We start from the raw sequence: 21611 nt of genomic DNA on the forward strand, positions 1-21611 counted from the left end.
AACAGTTTGAATTGAATGGTGGTCAGAATCCAGGTGACAAAAGTTTAAGGAGTAAGAGACAAAGTAATAAAAGATAATATATGGAGATAGCTTTTCTTGGGAATTTTGTTTAGAAAAAGAGGGAAAACATAAATGATATCTCGAGGGGATGATAGGATCTAGTTAAAGACTTTTAGAGATAGGGTAGACTTGAACATATTTGACACCAGTCAAGAAATAATGGTATATAAGGGGATGATGAAGATTAAAGAGAGCAAAGGACTGATTGTGAAAGCATAGGTTGGAGAGAGTTGGAGAGAATATGATTAAAGGCATATATAGAAGGGTTCGCCTAGACTAGTTAGAAAGGACTGTGTTATTAAAGATTGAAAGGAAGAAAGAGGGGGGAATCATGTCAAGAGATTTTGAAATGATGTTAAGATTTGAAAACAACAAAAAATCAGGCATCTTGGGAAATACTTTGTCATTTTTTAGTTTAATATGATAGAACCACTCCCCTGGCAATGTCTCCTACCATAACAAAATTGTGATTGTTTCTTTTGCCTTCACAAAGGTCATACTCTCTTCATCTGACTCAGAGGCTAGGCTCTTAAGCCGATTCAGACAAGCTCCATGTATTAACTCTGAAGCCTGCTCTTAAAAGCAAAGCCTAGAAGGAAAAGGAATTAATTACTCAAGGTTCTTCTCAAAATCATTTTGTGCCCAAGTTCAGCTTTAAGTTTGACATAAATCATTGCATTTATACACGCAAACTAACTAGTCCAAAACTCTTCAGTGGGGGGGAAACCTTATTGCCCAAAGTGGTTCACCTGGAAAGAGATAATCAATTATAGGACAGTAAGGAAAGAAAATCAAGTAATGTTTTATTAACATTAAACAATAATGTCTATCTCAAGAAGTGAGACCTTGCTTCATAAGAAGTTTCAAAAGCCATTTATTAATTGCCTAAGGAATGCCAGGAAGAAGAAGCATGTTTATGTTTTTGTTTTAAGTGAACTTTGAAATTATGCTGTTCAGACTGTGTTGTAAGAATTTAGACAAGGAAAAACTCATTGTTGGATCCAGTAATCAGGTTAGATAACATGTGGATAGTGTGAGATTTAGATTGATAGAGATCAAGGAGTACAGCAGGAAGGAGCAACATGAGCAAAAGCATAGAAATCAGAACAGAAAATTACCAGACATTTAAAAATAGAGTGGAAAAAACGGTTTTTCAATCCTGATAAATTGATGATAGTGTTGGGTATTTATTTATTTTCAAAATGGGGGGGGGTGTTAAAATTTGGGAGGATGGGAAGAATGAAACAAGATTCCAAGTTGAAATTCACATAGTCTTAAAAATCAATGTCACATGTACAAAATGCTGCTCTGTGTGTGTGATATTTTTTGAAGTTTTACATTGTGTTTTAACAAATAGGTGGAAGGCATGGCAAGAAGGATGAGGGAAATTGTGTCACATAATCACATTAAAAATCTCTACAATCAAAGAGGAAGGGGGTGGAAGTAGTGAGTGACATTTGAACCTCACTCCCATCTGAACTAGTTACAAGAGGGAAAAAATATGAAGTTGGATACACATACATTTCACTCATTAGGGAGACAGGAGGGAAAAGAAAGACAAGAGAAGGGGGAAGTAAGAAGAAATGTAGATAAAGGTAGTGACTATTGCCAAGCAAAACAAACTCTAAGGATGTACAAAAATATTATAGCAACTCTTCATGTTGTGGTAAAGAATTGGAACCAGTGCATACCATTTGGGGAATGGCTGAACAAGTTGTAGTATACGCATGCTGAAATCCTATGTTAGAGTAGATGGTTTCAGAGAAACAAGTTCATAGAAGACTAGAGTTGGGTTAAACAGTGATAACAATATCATAAAGACAAACAACTTAGCCTTACAAAATAATCAGTGCACCACTGATCAACCAGTCATAGAGGATTTGTGAAGAAACCTGCTAACCTACCTCCTATTTTATTATATTTTTATTTATCCTGTTGGATATTACCCAATTACATTTCTTTTTTCTTTCCAGAATTCTTTTTTTTTAATTTTTCATTCCAAACTCTCTCCTTCCCATCAGCCTTTCCACCAACTATTGAGTAGGCAAACAATGATATACATGTGAAATCTTGCAAAGCATATTTGCATATTAACCATGTTGCACAGATGGAAAAAAAAAACAGCTAGCAAAAGAAAGTGGAAAAAAATATATCCTCCAGTCTACACTACTAAGAATTTAGCAATTCTCTCTGTGCATTTTTCATCGTGAGTCCTTTGGAATTGGTATGGATCATTGTATCGATCAGAGTCTTTTACATTTACATTTGATCATTATAACAGTATTTGGTTCTGCTGTCTTTACTTTGCATCACTTCACATGTGTCTTCCCAAATTTTTTTTAAACCATCATCCTTGTCATTTCTTATAGCATAATAGTATTCTATCATAATCATATACTTCAACTTGTTCAACCACTCCCCAAGTAATGAATATCCCTTCATTTTCCAGTTCTTTGCCACTATAAAAAAAGCTCCTTAATAGATATTTTTGTGCATATAAGTCCTTTCTTTTTCTTTGATGTCTTTGGGATATAGATCTAACAGTGAGATATTGTTGGGTCATAGGGTATGCATAGTTTTATAGCCCTTTAGGCATATTTCTAAGTTGTTCTCCGGAATGATAAAACCACATGAGGGCTATTTTCAACTATTTGAAGGGTTATCCTAGGGATGGTAGCTCAGACTTAGTATATTTTGCCCTTGCGAGCAAAACAAGAAACAATGGATAGAAACAGCACAGAAGCAAATCTAGGATTTAATCAGAATGAACTTTCTAGCAAATAGAGCTCTTTGAAAGTGGAAAGGCCTGCCTTTAGAGGTTGTAGCTTTTCATGCTGAAGATCTACATTATAGCAGGAATTTCTTTGAGTTTTGGATTATATTAGGTGACCAGTGAGATCCTTTCTAAATCTCAGATTATGTGAGTCTTGACTTATTCATCCAATTTGTTAGATTTTGCTTTCCTACTTAATAATATCTGCAGATTTGTTGAATATACCAGCTATGTCTTTATCCAAGCCATTGATAAAAATGTTAAGCAGCAAGGCCAAACACATATCCCCTAGGTATATGTGGTTTCCATTGAAACCTCCTGTCTTTCAGCCATTAATAGCTATCCTTTGTGACTGGTCCTTGAATCAGTTTTGAGTTCACCTAATTTTATTATCATCTAGCTTAAGTCTTTCCCTCTTCTATATAAAATCTTTGGTAAAATCTAATTTAACTATATTTAAAACATTCTTTCATCTATCACTTTACAAACAGAAATCAGATTGGTCTTGTATGACTTGTTCTTGACAAAGTCATGATTCTTTGTAATCACATCTGAACCTGAGCAGGTCATTTGCCTTAGTTTCCCTATCTGTAAAATGGAGATAATAACAATCATACCTGTCTCATAAGGTTTTATGAGGAATAAATGAGTTATTATATGTCCAACACTTTGCAAATCTTAAAGCACTATGTAAATGCAATTCTTCAGCATATCTGACTCTTCATGACCTCTTTTGAGGTTTTCGTGGCATTTGCTAAATGCCTACTATATGCTAGGCACTGGGGATGCAAAAAAAAAAAGGCAAAATATTCCCTGTCTTTAAGGAGCACACAGTAGATAGCAGCTAAGAAGCTGAAAAGTGGTGAGAGTGGGGAAGGGAATGGATGAGACGGGAGGTTACCCAGCTTGGGAGCTGGATGAAGTTCTGCAGCCAAAATGATAAATGATTTGAAGAAGCAAGAGTTTCAAAGTTGATTTTATTTTGCAGAATGAGTTTCTGAAGATCCTGAAGTCTAGGAAAACAGCTGTATAGGAAATGATAAAGTGAATTTTCTGGGTGTTTCCTTAAATATGGTGTTTGACCTGGGAGGGTCTCTTCAATTTCTCTCCTCTAGTCTCTAGGCAGAAAGAAGGGGGCCCCAAGTTCAGGGTCTACTGAGAAAGTAAAAGTTTCTTAATTTAATCTAACAGAAGGAAGAGTTTCTAGAGATCATGAAAGTCCAGGAAAGTAGCTGGGTAGGCAATGATGAGGTACATTTTTATCATTGAACCTTAGTCTACTGATCTTCAAATTAAAGAGCTTAAACTCAATAGCCTTTAAGAAGTTTTCCTGCTCTGAGGTTCCATGATTTCATGGCCAGGCTTTAATGGAAAAAACTCCAGGTTTCCTCTATCTCTGTGCATCTTTGAGCTTAATTTTTCTGGGCCTTAATTTTCTTATCTCTTAGTGGGAAATATGATACCAACTTGTTTCAAACAAATAAAGTTTATTATTTTAATGTGTTAATTAAAGGAGACATTTTGAGTTAGAAAGTTAAGCAGCATGAAGCATGTGATTAACCTTGTATAATTATTGAGTTGCCTTTAGGCCATTTCTAAGCTAAAATGAAATTAGAATGAACTCCCAGGAATCCTAATTGAGTTGTCCTCTTCCTTATTCCTTTTCATAGTGTAATGGAAAGAGTAATGGAATTGTAGTCAGAAGATCTGTGTTAGAATTCTAGAACTCCTACTTTTCTGAACTTGGGCAAGTCACTATTTCTCTGTGGGGTTCTGTTTCCTTATCTGTAAATTGAGGAGGTTGGACTAGGTGATCTAAGGTCCCATCCTACTGTGATTCTATAATTCCCTTTCCCCTTTCTCATTGCTCTCACAGTGAGGAATAGCAATAGGAGCAACAATTGCAAGAACCTAATCCTTATCCAACATTAGGAAATTAGAGACTAGTACAGACCCGAAATCAAGAATATTCTAAGCTTTTAGAGAAATAAGAGAGAATACTAAATAAAATACCTCTTAGAAACCCCAAAATATTGTTCTAAGAATTTCCATTTTTAAGAAGGTTGATTAAAGTACTTTTTCTAGTTAAGGCCTAACGCCCTCCCAACTAGTTTGGAGGAACTAATTGATTTATATTCTTGCTTTTGTTAACTAAAAAGATACCATTTTCCAAAAAGAGAAAACTGACTCTCTCTCTGACTTTTGCCTCTTTTCTTCCCTCTTCTTAGCCCAAAGAGCCGACTAATACAGTTAAAGAAAGAGAAACTGGAGTATACTCCTGGAGAACATGAATATGGATTATTCCCAGCCCCTATTCATGTTGGTAAGTACTTGATGTGCACATTTTTCCTGAAAAACAAGTGGTATTTCTTGAATTTAGGCAAGACTTCTTGCTTTTGTATTTCCCTTGTCTTTATGTGGAATCAAACTCTTTCTGTGCTGATAGATAAATAACATTTACTCCCAGTAGTACTTTATGAAACATTTTTTTTGCAGTTGAACAGTTTTAGATGTCAGGTACCTTATGCTTTGGAAATATGTAAACATTTTTTAATAAGAATTCCAATTCCCATAGCTATTGAAACACCAGTTTTCTCCTCGAAGAAAACTCAGACACATCTGCTTAGCAATTTTATTTAAGTTTTTCCCAATTCAAAAGGAGTAAACTTCATCAAGCAAATGTTTCTTCCAGAATTTCATATGGTTGAGGTTGATGCTTTATTTTCATTTATACTTAATTTATATCTGTTAAATTATCAAACAATACATGCATAAATAAAAGACTAATTATGAAATATTACAAGAAGAGATTGAGATAAATGCTTTGGGAACTCAAGAGAAGGGGACAAAAATCACATTCAGTTTAGGAAATCAGGGAAAGCTTCGCGGAAAACAGAGCACCAAAGTTGAGTTTGTTACTTTAATAGACAGTAATATTGGGAAGAGAAACCATTCCAAGCAGATGGGATGTTGTATGCAAAAGTGGGGAGATGAGAAAAATCAGAATGAGAACAGGGGTTAATGAGTTGGTTTGAAGTGAAATGTAGAGTATGTGAAAGGAAGAAACATACTCTCCAAACAGTTCTTGGTTTTCCCTAGCCTCTGCTCTTTTATATCATTTTGAAGAAGAGGTATTCTTTCTCCTCAGAGCCAGCTTCTGCCCTTGATCCTGTTTTCATTTTTCATCTCTTCCAGGTTGTTGCTTCATTATTCTCTCTCTCACCTTCATTCTCTCCATATCAATTGATCCCTTCCATGATAATGTACTTGATGGCAAATCCCATTTCAGACCCATAGTAGTTTGTGGTCCTGGTTAAATCAGTTAGTCCTATTTCTTCATCTGAAAGATTATGGCTACAGCAATGATCCTATCAATTCTGTACTTATAAACATGCCCATATCTCCCTGTCCTAAAAAACTTTGACTACACTTTCTAATCCTTTCAAGCTATCATCTTATTTGTCTTTATTAGCAGACTTCTTTACTATACCATCACTGACACTGCTCTTCAAGGTTACTAATGATGTATTTATTAACTGTGAAATCTGTGGGACTTTTTTTCTTGTATTCATCTTCCTTGACCTCTGCACAGCTTTTTATGCTATTACCCCTTTCCTGGATGCTTTCTCCTCCCTTGACATCTGTTACACTGCTCTCTATTGGTTATCCTCCCACATCATCATCCCTCTTCCTCCTCAGTTTCCTTCATAGTTTTATACCAGACCTTCTCTCTTATACATATTTTCCTTCTTCATCTTCTATATTTTCAGTTGTCATCTCTACTCTGATGACTGGCAAATCTATAGATCCAGCTCTACATCTCTCGAACTACAGTCTCAGTATTATTGCCTGCCTACTGGATGCCTCAGTGATAACTCAAAATTAGCATAGCCAAGACAAAGATTTTCTTTCCCATTTAACTTTCTGTCTTGTAAACTTCCTTATTTCTTTGTTTCCTCTTCACCAACCTCAACATGAGATCACCCAAAACAAGATTAAAGCATGGGTCTGACAATATTACTTCCCTGCTCAGGAACCCTAACTTGTTGTCTCTGGTATCCAGAACAAAACACAAATCCTTTAGCTTGGTACTTGTTGAGACCTGACTGATTGGTACATCAGATAAGTGAATTTGGTGTCTTTAGTGGAAATAGCGTTTCACCAGGAATCAGAAAGCATAAATTTCAGTCACTTACTAAGTCATCTTGGCCAAGTCACTTAACTTATCTGTGATTCATCTCTGTGTTGAAGAGTAATATTTATATCTTATGATCTCAACACTTCACAAAATTGATATAACTGAAGATATTTTTAAAGCTCTGTATAAATATGAACTCAACATAAAAAATAAATAAATTGAACTCTTAACATAAAAAATAAATAAATATGGACTCTTAAGAACTTACTAGTTATTATAGAGGTACATTTAAATCCTGAACTATTTAGCCAAATTGAATTGTCTCTCAGAAATCCCATTAACTTTCCTGAAAAGCTGCCTGTCTAAAGCTTTCAGGAAAAAGGAAAGGAAAAAGAACTTCAGAAAACATTAAATATTTTGTGTATGCAAATCACAGGCATCAAGAGACTTAAAAATGGAATGGGAATGATTACAAACCAATGGCCATAAAAATATTTATCCAAAGTATAAATGTATATATAGACTAAGTACCAAACTGAAGTGTTAACTAATATTTATCTTTCTTTTTTTTAACCACTTTTCTTTAGAATTCATATTTATCATTTCCTAAAGTTCTGATTTTGAATAGAGAAGATTTAGCCTCGGTCTTATAATTCATTCTGTTTCTAAGAGAATCAAGCCTGATTTTTATTACTGAGTCTTTAAGCAAATACTATCCTAGTATGCCTTCATTTTTCAGCAACAAAGCTTTGTATATTTCTTAAAAACTTCCAATACTTCAGGAATTTCTGAAGCCTTCCAATTTCTACCTGTGTAAAATATTAGAGAAAAGTTTCTTTCCCCTTTCAGATTTATTCTGTTTTTACAAGATAATTTAAAGAAGGTTGGCATTGAAATTTAATTGGGGTTAGGATTGCATCTAGGTGGCTCAATGGATAGAGAGGGAGGCCCAGAGGGAGAAAGTTCAGGGTTCAAATTTGGCCCCAGATGCTTCTTAGCCGAGTGACCCTGGGCAAGACACTTAACCCCAGTTGCCTATTCCTTTACCATTCTTCTGCCTTAAAATCATATTGAGTATTGATTCTAAGGCCAAAGGTTAGGGTTAAAAAAAAATAATTGAAACAGTAGCTTCAGCAAAGTTGCAGTATATAAAATAAGCCCACCATTTCTATATATTACCAATCAAACTCAACAAGAACAGATAAGTATTTAAAATCACTACAAATTGTCTACAGTACTTAGAAAGCTATACCAGGGAAGCTGAGGCCAATCCAGTCCCAATAGAATCATGTCAGGCAAAGCCTTCTCCAGGTTGTAGATGGGATTAAAGGCACACATCAAGGAAATAAATGCTGACTCTGCCACAGAATTTGAGGAAAATTTTAGCTTCATCTTGAGGAATAAAAGGTCAAGAATCATTTTGGAAATAATGAAAAATAGTGAGAAGCAAGAGGAACTAGCAGTACTAGATGTTAAAGTGTGATATAAAACAGTAATCATCAAAACAGTTTGGTACTGGTTTAAAAAAAAAAGAGGTCAGTAAATGAAAAAAATCATACCGTATACAGAAGAAAACAAGCCTGGTAGCCTGGAGTTATATAAATGCAAAGACCACATCTCACATAATAGGTACTTGAATTAGATGTAAAAGATCAAATCATAAAAATATTAGAAAGATAAGAAATTCCTTTTTGGATATGTGGGTAGAGAGTACCTGACCAAAGGATATAGAGAACTGCAGAAGATAAAGTGGATAATTTTATTTGTTTTGTACAAATAAAACTAATGTAGCCAAAATTAGAAGGAAACCATTTAAATGGGATGGAGGGTGGAGGATCTTAGCAAAGTTTCTCAGAAAGGTCTTATTTCCCAGATACATAAGAAAATTATTTCAGTTTATAGAGCCATTTCCCAATAGGTAAAATGGTCAAATATATGAACAATATAAATGACAAAAATAAAAATAGGCAGTTTTCAAAGGAAGAAATTCAAGTTTTCAACAATCATGAAATGCCCCTATTTAGTAATAACTAGAGAAATGCAAATTAAAGCAGAGTAAGTTTCCAACTCATATCCACCAAATTGTCAAAAATGACAAAAAGGAAAATATCCTATGTTGGAAGGACTTTGAGGAAAAGAGGTACATTGTTTCACTGCTAATAGAGCTTTGAATTGACTCAACCTTTCTGGAAAGCAATTTGAAACTCTAACCCCCAAATCACTTAACTATGCCCAATTATTGACCCAACTGTGGTCATTCAACAATTAACAGATGATTTACTTATTCATTGTAAAAAAGAACATTTAACAAAGCTAGGCTTTCCAAATTTCTTGAGTGATTCATCTAAAGGAAGCTGCTAACTTAATCTTATCAACTATAGATCCCTCTGATTACTTTGTTTTCAAGTGATGAGATGGTGATAGCAATACTCTGAGCTCTTAGTCTCTTTAACACACCAACTCAATAATAGTGTCTCAATATCCTTAAAGGAAAAACTATCTTAAAATGCATGGTGATTAAAAAAGAAATAAAATGCATGAGGAAAGAGATTAAGATAATACTCCTACAATCCCAAAGAAAATAGCTGACCAAATTATAGTATATGAATATAACAGAATATTACCATGCCCTAAGAAATGATCTAAGAGATCGTTTCAGATAGATTTGGGAAGAAAACTCTCATGAATTGATTTGGTATGAAGTAAACAGAACAAGAACAGTTTACACAATGGCAGTGTGTAGACATTATAAAAAACATTATAAAGGCAAATATTTTGATTTAGACTTAGAACTCTTATCAGTGATTAGCTAATGATGAAGCATTCTAACCATCTCTGCACAAAGCAGTGATAGGATGCAAAATGAGATATACATTTTCAGACATGGCCAGTGTGACAGTTTTTTCTGCTTTTCTACACATATTTTTTACAAAGGTTTTATTTTGTTTTTTTCTTTTTCCCCTGAGGTGGGGTTGGAGGTAGAAGAGAATAAATGCTCATTGAAAAAGGATAAATTCAGTTTTAAAAAAGAAAATGTACAGTGCTTTAATAATTCTAAACTTCTTCCCTAAATGAAGGCCTATTCTGTTGTATTAATTTTAATCTTTACACTGTCTAAACATTGGTGTTCAAATAAAGCTATATGATTGCAAGTCATAGACTACTAAAGTTTCTGAAGAATTAACATTACAAATCACTTAAAAGAGTCATGCATTTGGTTAACACAAGTAGGCTATAGGCTATTGTCGAAAAAGAATTATCTATGGGAAACAATATAAAGGATCATTGCAGAGAGAGATATATGACCAGTAGAGACCAACTGATTATTTAGCTAGAGCAAGAGATAGATGCAAAATGATAATATCACCCAAACCTCTCCCCCCACAATCCCAACTACATTTCCATCAGCATGATGTGAAGAAATCTAAAGGAAGCCCTTTCATCACCACCGCCAACCCATTTAGCACATTGTGTAGGATTTCTTGAAGGACATAGTCAATAGTTAAAATACATAATAAGAAGACATAGATGGGTTCACTTCGGGAAGAATTGTCCACATTGATGAAATCGTTTATCCTTTGAAGTAATTCTCCAAATTGTGGAAATTATTATCCTTTTGTTCTCACTACTGTTTAAACCACATCTAAAGTGTTGTTACATTTTAAGGAATATACTGTTATACTGAACCATGCCCAAAAGATGGCAAAATAGGGTGGTAAAAATGGAAGCCTTGCCAGAAGATGGAATTGTTTTTTGATTGGGGGCTTTTTCTCCTTGAAAGATGAGTTAGGAAGAAACATGATAGCCGTCTTCAAATATTTAAAAGGCTACTCTTTAAAAATATATTATGACTGAATTTATTATCCATATATTGAGAGTATCCTTAAAAAATGAAAAGAATGTAGGCAGGATTTTGCAGGTATTCTGTGTACTAAATTTTCAGTCAAACAAGTGAGAAAAGTTTAAGAAGTAAAAAATTCATCTTCATATTTGTTACTTTTTTTTTTAATAGCATTTATGGGCAACTGTGTGGCTTAGTAGGTAGAAAGCCAGGCCTGGAATCTAGCCTGAGACATTTCCTAGCTCTGTGACCCTAGTCAAGTTATTTAACTCCCATTCTCTAACCCTTATCACTCTTCTGCTTTAGAACCAATACATAGTGTTGATTCTAAAAAGGAAAGATTTTACAAGAGAATTGGAGGGGCTTGATTCAATTAAAGACATGGCATTTACTATATGTCAGGAGCTGTGTTTATTGCTGGGTACACAAAAATAAGCAGAAAGAAAGATAGTCTCTACCCTCAAAGAGCCTACTTTAGTGGGAGGGAAATAGCATATGAAAGAAAAGGGAGGAAAGGGAGTGCAGGGAGAATGGACCCATGCAGGACCATGGTGCCAAAGTCAGGAAGGTCAAAAGCAAAGCCAGGAAGAACTTGCCAGCAAGAGAAAGAGTCAACATATTAGAAGAATGTTCCACAATAAGAAGGTGTAGGTAGAGGACTGATGGGTATTTCTAAATGAGACTCTAGTTACATCCAGAAAGTCAGAAGCAAGTGCTGGGAAAGGAATGAATCCTGTCCAATAAAATGTCTCCTCTGTACAAGTTAAGATTTTATAAGATTATTTGATTGGTAAAACTGCCAAAATAGATTTATCTCATGAATCTGCGATTATCAGTTAACAAGGCTTAGAATAGAAAGCCACACACATATTCAAAGTGTCTGCCAATATTATTGTGGTTGTCCTTCAGAATCTCAGAATTTAGATTTGAAAGGTAACCAACTAATCCAACCCATACCTGAAAGGTGTATCTCAACTATAATATATAGCTAGGTTGTGATTTGATGCAAATTTTAACAAGACAAAATTATATTTATGCATATTATAATAAATAACCGTGTTATTATTTAATGTAAGAAAAGATACAGTTAATGCAGTACATGAAAATAGTTGTTAATTTCTTTTAAAAGATGGAAAAAAAATTTTCGTATGGAAATACCGCCAGCACAAAAAAGAAGAGGCTTGTTATTACATCAAAACAAAGATGTAATTAAATTGCATGAATGTTCTCATAACTCTAAAATAGGATGAAATGTTGGAATGTCTAAATCTATGGCATATGTTGGCATGCTTAAATATATTTTATAAAACATGCAGTTAAAATAAAAGAAAAATGCAAAGTTGCACCAACTTTTTGTGAGTTTGCAAACAACTGCAAGGAGGAAATAAATGTTATAGTTATGTAAATGGAGCAACTTTTAGTTGTATGGATTGAAGATTGTAGTCAAAAACATATTCCTCTTAGGAGAACTGACATTCAGAAAAAAGCTTTAAGTTTAAGAAAATGCAGATGAAATGGCTAGTAAAGATAAAAGCTTAGTGCTGACTGGTTGCTTTGATGATTGCTTTAAAAATTAAGTCTAATTGTATGATGTTAAAATTACTGGAAAAGGTAGGGTAATGCAGATGAGGACAAAGTAGCAATAAATACCATGATGCTTTGAAGAACATAGTCAAAGAAGGTAGATACACTGATAAACACAATTTTTTTTTTAATGTAGGTGAAATAGGATTCCAGAACTTACAGTTCTAAAACAAGAAAAAATCCAATCTATATTTCTTTTTTTTTTTTTAGTTTTTGAATTAACTTATTTAGTCAATTTAGAACATTATTCCTTGGTTACAAGAATCCCATTATTTCCCTCCCTCCCCTACCCCCACCCTTCCTGCAGCTGACGCACAATTTCATTGGGTATTACATTTGTCCTTGATCAGAACCTATTTCCATTTTGTTGGTGTTTGCATTAGGATGTTCATTTAGAGTCTACATCCCCAGCCATATCCCCTCGACCCATGTTTTCAAGCAGTTGCTTTTCTTCTGTGTTTCTACTACCACAGTTTTTCCTTTGAATGTGGATAATGTTTTTTCTCATAGATTCCTCCAATTTGTTCAGGATCACTGCATTGCCACTAATGGAGAAGTCCATTACATTCAATTATATCACAGTGTATCAGTCTCTGTGTACAATGTTCCTCCTGGTTCTGTTCCTCTCACTCTGCATCAATTCCTGGAGGTTGTTTCAGTTCCCATGGAATTCCTCCACTTTATTATTCCTTTGAGCACAATAGTATTCCATCACCAACAGATACCTCAATTTGTTCAGCTGTTCCCCAATTGAAGGGCTTCCCCTCATTTTCCAATTTTTTGCCACCACAAAGAGCGCAGCTATGAATATTCTTGTATAAGTCTTTTTCCTTATTATCTCTTTGGGGTACAATCCCATCAGTGCTATGGCTGGATCAAAGGGCAGACAGTCTTTCATCGCCCTTTGGGCATAGTTCAAATTGTCCTCCAAAATGGAGAATCAGTTCACAACTCCACCAGCAATGAATTAATGTCCCAACTTTACCACATCCCCTCCAGCATTCATTACTTTCCATTGCTGTTATGTTAGCCAATCTGCTAGGTATAAGGTGATACCTCAGAGTTGTTTTGATTTTTTTTAACTGAAAATTGCCTATTCATGTCCATTGCCCATTTATCAATTGAAGAACAGCTTGATGTTTTGTACAATTGGTTTAGTTCTTTTATTAAATTTGAGTAATTAGACCATTGTCAGAGGCTTTTGTTATGAACATTATTTCCCAATTTGTTGCTTCCCTTCTAATTTTGGATGCATTTATTTTGTTTGTACAAAAACTTTTTAATTTGATGTAATCAAAATTATTGATTTTACATTTTGTGATTTTTTTTCTAGCTCTTGCTTGGTTTTAAAATCTTTCATTTCTCAAAGATCTGACAAGGATACTATTCTGTGTTCGCCTAATTTGCTTATAGTTTCCTTCTTTATATTCAGGTCATTCAGCCATTCTGAGTTTATCTTGGTGTAGGGTGTGAGATTTTGATCCAAACCTAATCTCTCCCATACTGTCTTCCAAATTTTCCCAGCAGTTATTATCAAATAGTGAGGTTTGATCCCAAAAGCTGGGACCTTTGGGCTTATCATAGACTATCTTGCTAAGGTCATTTACCCCAAGTCTGTTCCACTGATCCTCCTTTTCTGTCTCTTAGCCAGTACCAAATTGTTTTGATGACCACTGCTTTATAGTATAGTTTGAGATATGGGACTGCAAGTCCTCCTTCCTTTGCATTTTTTTTTCATGACTTCCCTGGATATCCTTGATCTTTTGTTCTTCCAAATTAACTTTGTTGTGTTTTTTTCTAATTCAGTAAAAAAGTTTTTTGGAAGTTCAATGGGTATGGCACTAAATAAGTTAATTAATTTGGGTAGGATTGTCATTTTTATTATGTTAGCTCGTCCTACCCATAAGCAGTCGATGTTTTTCTAATTGTTTAGATCTAGTTTTAATTGTAGTTGTGTTCATATAGTTCCTGTGTTTGTCTCAGCAGATAGATTAACCATGTATTAGGGCATAAAAACATTGCAAACAAGTGCAGAAGAGCAGAAATAATAAATGCAACCTTCTCAGACCACAATGCAATGAAAATAATAATTAGTAAGGGTACATGGAGTGGTAAATCAAAAATTAATTGGAAATTAAACAATACAATTCTCCAAAACCGGTTAAAGAACAAATCATAGAAACAATAGTTTCATTGAAGAAAATGACAATGATGAGACATCCTTTCAAAACCTATGGAATGCAGCCAAAGCAGTACTTGGGGGGAATTTTATACCCTTGAGTTCATATATTAACAAACTAGAGAGGGCAGAGGTCAATGTATTGGGCATGCAAATTAAAAAGCTAGAAAGTGAACAAATTAAAAATCCTCCAATGACTAACTTAGAGATCCTAAAAATCAAAAGAGAAATTAATAAAATTGAAAGTCAAAAGACTATTGATTTAATAAATGAGACTAGAAGCTGGTACTTTGAAAAAACAAATAAAATAGACAAAGTACTGGTCAATCTAATTTAGAAAAAGGAAAGAAAAAAACCAATTGACAGTATCCAAGATGAAAAGGGAGACCTCACTTCTAATGAAGAGGAAATTAAAGCAATCATTAAAAATTATTATGCCCAATTATATGGCAACAAATATGGCAATCTAGGTGATATGGATGAATATTTGCAAAAATATAAATTGCCTAGACTAACAGAGGAAGAAATAGACTATCTAAACAACCCCATATCAGAAAACATAATTGAACAAGTCATCAAAGAACTCCCTAAGAAAAAAATCCCCAGGTCCAGATGCATTAACAAATGAATTCTATCAAACATTCAAAGAACTAATCCCAATATTATACAAACTATTTGACATAATAAGCAAAGAGGGAGTTCTACCAAATTCCTTTTAGAACACAAATATGGTACTGATTCCAAAGCCAGGCAGGTCAAAAACAGAGAAAGAAAACTATAGACCAATCTCCTTAATGAATATAGATGCAAAAATCTTAAATAGGATAGTAGCAAAGTGATCACAAGGGTTATTCACTATGTCCAGGTAGGATTCATACCAGGAATGCAAGGATGGTTCATTATTAGGAAAACCATCCATATAATTGACCATATTAACAAGCAAACCAACAAAAATCACATGATTATCTCAATAGATGCAGGAAAGGCCTTTAACAAAATGCAACACTTGTTCCTATTGAAAACACTAGAAAGTATAGGAATAGAAGGGCCTTTCCTAAAAATAATAAATAGTATCTATCTAAAACCATCAGCAAACATCATCTGCAATGGGGATAAACTAGAAGCTTTCCCAATAAAATCAGAAGTGAAACAAGGATGCCCATTATCACCTCTATTATTTAACACTGTACTAGAAACACTAGCCATAGCGATTCGAGAAGAAAAAGAAATTGAAGGAATTAAAATGGGCAATGAGTAGACCAAGCTATCACTCTTTGCAGATGATATGATGGTCTACTTAAAGAATCCTAGAGAATCAACCAAAAAGCTAGTCAAAATAATCGACAACTTTAGCAAAGTTGCAGGATACAAAATAAACCCACATAAGTCACCAGCATTTCTATATATCTCCAATCTGTATTTGAAGTATCTAAGGATCACCTTTTGGGTGGAGGGGGTAATTCAGAAGGGAATTTTAAATTAAAACCCGTGTTTGTTTTAAGCTCTTGAAATATTTGTGCTCTGACAGAGTGTAATAATCATCTTAAGTGGTGACATAAAAAAGCATGGATGACTAATGCTGTTTTTGAAGACTGTCAATTTTGGCCCAGTTGTTGAAAAAGTACAAGGATGATAATATTACATTTAAAGTATTTCTGATTTTAAACAATGTTGCATATAATTAAATTAAATTTGTTTCATTGTGTGAGAATATAAAAGTAATTTCTTTTCCTCCAAATACAAAATCATTGTATTTGTAACCCCTGGAGCAGGGAACCAGTTGCAAACCCCTTTTATAACCCCTAAACTTAAAGTGAATCATAGCAACATTTAGGGCCTACTACTGAAATGGGCATTTGCTAAAATTACAAAAGATAATAAAGTTTTCTTACCTGGCTTCTCTAAAAATTATTATATCAAAACTGCCATCAGAAATATTCACTAGGCTTGGTACCAAATAATAAGTAATGTGTGTATTGTGAGGTGCCCACTATGGGGAGACAGTGATTTTGAAAGCTTTTCCCCTGAGAAGCAGGCAGTGATAGATAAAATAGTAAACCATTAGGAGAAAATATGGTTTGATGAACTAGAAAAGGATGCTTGATTTGTATCAGAAGAACTGACTGATGATATTTATTTAGCATCTACAGGTGTTTGAAGAAGCAGAAGTTAGTAATGTATATGTGAAAGAGTTCACTCTTAAAGAATTTATAATTATTTGAAGCAAAAAATTAGGTATATTGACATTGATAAAAGGATACAAATCCAACAATATATGGATAAACCTCTTCTCAGTAAATATACGAATATTTTTAAAAAGAAAACAATTCAGACAGCATTGGTAAAAATATTTTAAAACAATATTTTCATCATCTTTAGGTATGATTTCCAGTAATTTTTTAGTTTTTAAATTTTTATTTTCTATAACTTATTTTTTAATGAACTTAGGAGAAGAGCATATTTTTATTATCCTTTGCTATTATGATGTTAATTAACAGATAAAGAACTTATATTTGGAAATTTTCCTTAAGCTCAAATTAGTTGCCATATTTTTATATAATTTACAATTTCAATTAATGAAAGTTTTTAATCTGTACTATTTGGAACCTAACTGCCAAGTCATCCAGGTCTTGCTTGAAGAAGATAAGGAAGAAGATAAGGCAGTTAGTTCCTCTTTTGGGTAGCTCAGATTCTTGGGAAGTTTTTCTGGTTAGGAATCCTAAATTTGATTCTCCATAACTCCTTCTTTTCTTTATTTCTGCCTTTTGGTACCATACAGAACAAATCAATCCATCTTCCACATGACAGCCATTCAACTATTTGAACACACTTATATTTATAATTAATTTGGTCACCAAGAATTTTATTTATAAAAATCTTAATGAAAAACCCAAATAATAAAATTCCTAAGTCAGCTGCCAAATTTTGTGGTAATTTAATTGATATAGTGGAGAAGATTTAAGAAGGGAGAAAGAAAGGGTGAAGGATTTCTCCACTCGCCTGGCTGATACTGGGTGGGAAGGTTAGAAGATCTAGAAAGTAAGGGTTTGGAGTGTGAAGGAGGAAGGAATCAATCTGAACTCCAAAAGGGGCTCAGATGAGATGCCTGAACCTGACTCAAGTCAAGGACAAAACTCACCGCCAAAACCCAGACAAATAACTGCCACTACTCCCAAGATGTTGGAACGCCTAACAAACTCTCAGAGTCGCCTCTCCAGGGAAAGAGGAAGGGACAGGAAGTGACATGCTTTATAGACATTTTTACATCACTTTTCTGCATCTCATCTGTACCAATGAGGACTTAGCTTGACTTGGGACAGCCCAGAGGTCTGTCCTTTTTTCTGCATATATCTATTGAAGGCCATTCCTTAGATAATTAAATCTTGAGTTTGATGCAGACCTTCAAAATCTTGTTAAACTATGAAGGGAGGAGAAATGTAGAGTTTCCAAGACCTGATTCTGTTATTCCAAGTATCTCTATTGTTATTGGTCAGGAAATAGCTAAATCAAATCTTCTAAAGAATGTTCTGATTAGGGTGGAATAGTTTTAAAATTCACAATAGTCCCTTGAATCTCCAGGCTAACATCAATTAAATGATTTATTTAGAATTCACTATGTGCCAGCCATCAGGCCAATCTCTGACGAGATCAAAGTAAAACAGTCTCTATTTTCAATAAGCATATATTCATATGGAGGAAGGGAAGAGGATAGAATATTTACAAAATGCATGCAAGGTAGTTTGTGGAAAGGTTATACAAACAGCTGCAAAAACCAGAAGAAGGTTCATGTAAAAGATGATTCTTGAAGAAAGTTAGGGATTCCAAGAGGTTAGTGCAGGAAATATATAAGGAAAGCTAATTCAAAGGCTTATGAATGTGAGATGAAATATCCTTTGGTGAAGCATAGGAAATAGGCCAATATGACTAGATCATGGCAGGGAACAAAGTCTAAGATGAATAGAAATTTAGAGAGGGATCAAGTTGTGAAGAGATTTAAATATTCTAAACTGCGTTCATGCGTTTCCCATACATTCACATCAGATTCTTCATACAGCTATAATTTTTTCTACTTATTGGAATTGCTTACTTTTGTTCTTTCAGAATTTCATTCTTAAGTATTTTACATCCTTCCTTGACCGTCTTTTCTTTGAGTGTTTCCAAAAATCTAGAGAATGTGCTAGATTTCATCTGCTTTATCAGACTCTAGAATAGTGATAGTGGACCTTTTAGAGACCATGTGCCATGCCCCACCCCAGCCCCAGTGCTGATACACTCTGCCCTTCCTTACCCTACACAAGATATGGAGAAAGCACTCCCATTGGGCTGCTGGGTAGAGGAGTAGGTGAAATGAGCAATGTCCTCAGCCAAGGTGAAGGGAAGGGGAATGTATGTTCCCATTGGACTTCTGGGCAGAGGGGTGGATGATGTGAAAAAAATGTCATCAGGCATTTTGGAGAGGGGGAAAGGAGCAGGTCCACCATGGGGCCCCTCTGCCTTTCTAATAATGAAAAGGGGGTTGGGGTACACATGCCCACAGAGGTTGTTTTGGGTGCCCTTTTTGGCATGAGTGCCATAGGTTCTCCCTCACTGTTCTAGATGGTATTATTTATTTCCACTAAGGTTCTCATTGCTTCCACCTGTGGAAAGGCTAGATAATTGAAGTCCTTCCTCACTATTTCATACCTCTGGGTCAGGCTTATGATTTCCTAAATCCTAAATCCTAAAGATTTAGGTTTCCTAAATCTCTTCACCTATTTCCTCTTGGAAATCTCTAGTCTGTATCTTCTACCAGGTAGGGAAACATTCTGTGCCAATCTAAATTAATACCTTCTTTGTAACTTTTTTCTTTAAAACCCATACCTTCTACCTTAGGATTAATACTAAGTATAGGTTCCAAGGTAGAAGAGCAGTAGGGGCTAGGCAATTAGGGCGAAGTGACTTATTCAGGATCACACAGCCAAGAAATGTCTGAGATTGTATTTGAACCCAGGACCTACCATCTCTAAGCCTGGCCCTCTATCCAGTGAGGCACCTAGCTGCCCCTTCTTTGTAACTTATGATTTTAGCTACCTGGAAGATGGAAAGGTTAAATAACTTGCCCAAACAAAAAAGCCAGGCAATGTCAATCAAGCAGTCAATAAATACTTATTAAGCACCTACAGTTTGCTAACACTAGGTTCAAATTCAAAGACTGAAACAGCCCCAACTCATAAGGAGCTTACATTCTATCAGGGGAGAAAACACATGCTTACATAGGTATATGTAATATTTAAAGTGAGTAAATACAAATATGTGTAGAATGGTTGAATACAAAGCAGTTTGGGGGAGTCAAGAAAAGCATCATATAGAAGATGGTGTTTGAGCTATGGAAGAGAAAAAATGTATGAGGTGTAAGAAAGAAAGGAAGTAAATAGGAATGTGGAGCAGCTAGTGTAAAGGCACATAGACAAGTGATGGAGTATGATAAATGAGGAACAAAAAAAGGCCAGTTTGTGTCTTGCTCAGAGTGCAGGAGAAGTTTCCATTGAAGCTGAAAAGGTAGATTGGGGTCAGGTTGTAACAACAAGTTTTAAAAACTAAACAGAAATTTATATTTTATTTTAGAGGCATTAGGGAGTCACCCGACTTAACTGAGTAGAAGAGTCACTTGGTTAGATCTTCGTTTAAGGAAAATTACTTTGGCAGCTTTACATGTATAAGATGAACTAGGATGATGAAAGACTTAAGGCCATTTAAGAGACTATTTCAGGGGGGCAGCTGGTTAGCTCAGTGGATTGAGAGCCAGGCCTAGAGACAGGAGGTCCTAGAGACAGGAGGTCCTAGGTTCAAATATGACCCCAGACACTTCCCAGCTGTGTGACCCTGGGCAAGTCACCTAACCCCCCATTGCCTAACACTTACCACTCTTCTGCCTTGGAACCAATAAACAGTATTGATTCCAAGATGGAAGGTAAAGGTTTAAGAGAGAGAGAGAGAGAGAGACTTACAATGGGTGAGAAGTGATAAAGATCTGAAATAAGGGGGTAGCTTGTGAGTGGGAAAAGGGCCAGATGCTAGAGATATTGCAGAATTTTTAAAAAGAGCAATGTTTTGGCAATTGGTTGGATGTGTGGGATGAGGGAAACGATAGAATCAACAGTTTTGAACCTGGGAGATAGAAGGTCACCTTCCTGTCCACGAAGTAGGGGTTGGGACAGAGATGGCAGTAAAATTGGAAAGATTTAGTTTATAGTGGATCTTGAATACCAGGCAAAGGCAATTGAACTTTATTTAGAAGGCAGTTGGAAACCCCTGAAGAAACAAGTGGTCTTATCAGAATTTTTGCATAATAGACATTAACTGACAGCAGTATAAAGGATGTGTGTGTGTGTGTGTGTGTTTATTTGTTTAGATACATATATTTATATATATAAATGTGTGTATATATATGTGTATATGTGTGTGTGTGTGTGTGTGTGTATATATATATATGAGTGCAGAATACTATCACATTAATTATAGCCAGGTGAGTAGTAATAAGGACCAGAGGAATTAATGAGGTGTTAAATTTACCACCTGTAGACTCTGAAGCATCCCCAGAAATCTAATAGCTAGTATATTGTGGTCTCACATGGAATATAAATAAAATTATTTTCCTGACCTTTTGTTTCCTTAAGGATTGAAACAGTGCAAAAGAGAACACAGAAGGTTTGAGAGAAAACTCACAGCCCTAGCAGTTCTCCCTATAGCAATAACTAGCACAACAAGACAATAAGGATCTGTTGTTGGAAGAATACCTGCTAAGCAATGCCTTTCCCTACAGGATCTCTATTTATCTGTTGAGATTATATACTCTTTGATAATAAGCACTGGTCTCTTGCCCTAATTAAAGAAATCAAAAAAAGCATACTCAGAACTAAGTGGTAGGCCTTAAAAATCTGTCCTCCCCTCTCTCCATCTTTTTTTTTTTTTAATATATTTTATTTGATCATTTCCAAGCATTATTCGTTAAAGACATAGATCATTTTCTTTTCCTCCCCCCCACCCCCCATAGCCA

At 34.9% G+C, this 21611-nt stretch overlaps 1 protein-coding gene across 6 annotated transcripts in view; it reads left to right on the plus strand.

The window, feature by feature from the left end:
- The window catches only part of ASH1L (ASH1 like histone lysine methyltransferase), a 249830-nt gene that overhangs the window by 152463 nt on the left and 75756 nt on the right, over nucleotides 1–21611 (plus strand). For all 6 annotated transcript variants that reach the window (XM_056816275.1, XM_056816276.1, XM_001366956.5 and 3 more), the window contains one exon: nucleotides 5062–5156. In XM_056816275.1, the coding sequence (XP_056672253.1) occupies nucleotides 5062–5156 (95 nt within the window). The remainder of the gene's footprint in view (nucleotides 1–5061; nucleotides 5157–21611) is intronic.

The sequence above is a fragment of the Monodelphis domestica genome, chromosome 2 (assembly GCF_027887165.1).
Source record: "Monodelphis domestica isolate mMonDom1 chromosome 2, mMonDom1.pri, whole genome shotgun sequence".
NCBI classification, from domain to species: domain Eukaryota; kingdom Metazoa; phylum Chordata; class Mammalia; order Didelphimorphia; family Didelphidae; genus Monodelphis; species Monodelphis domestica.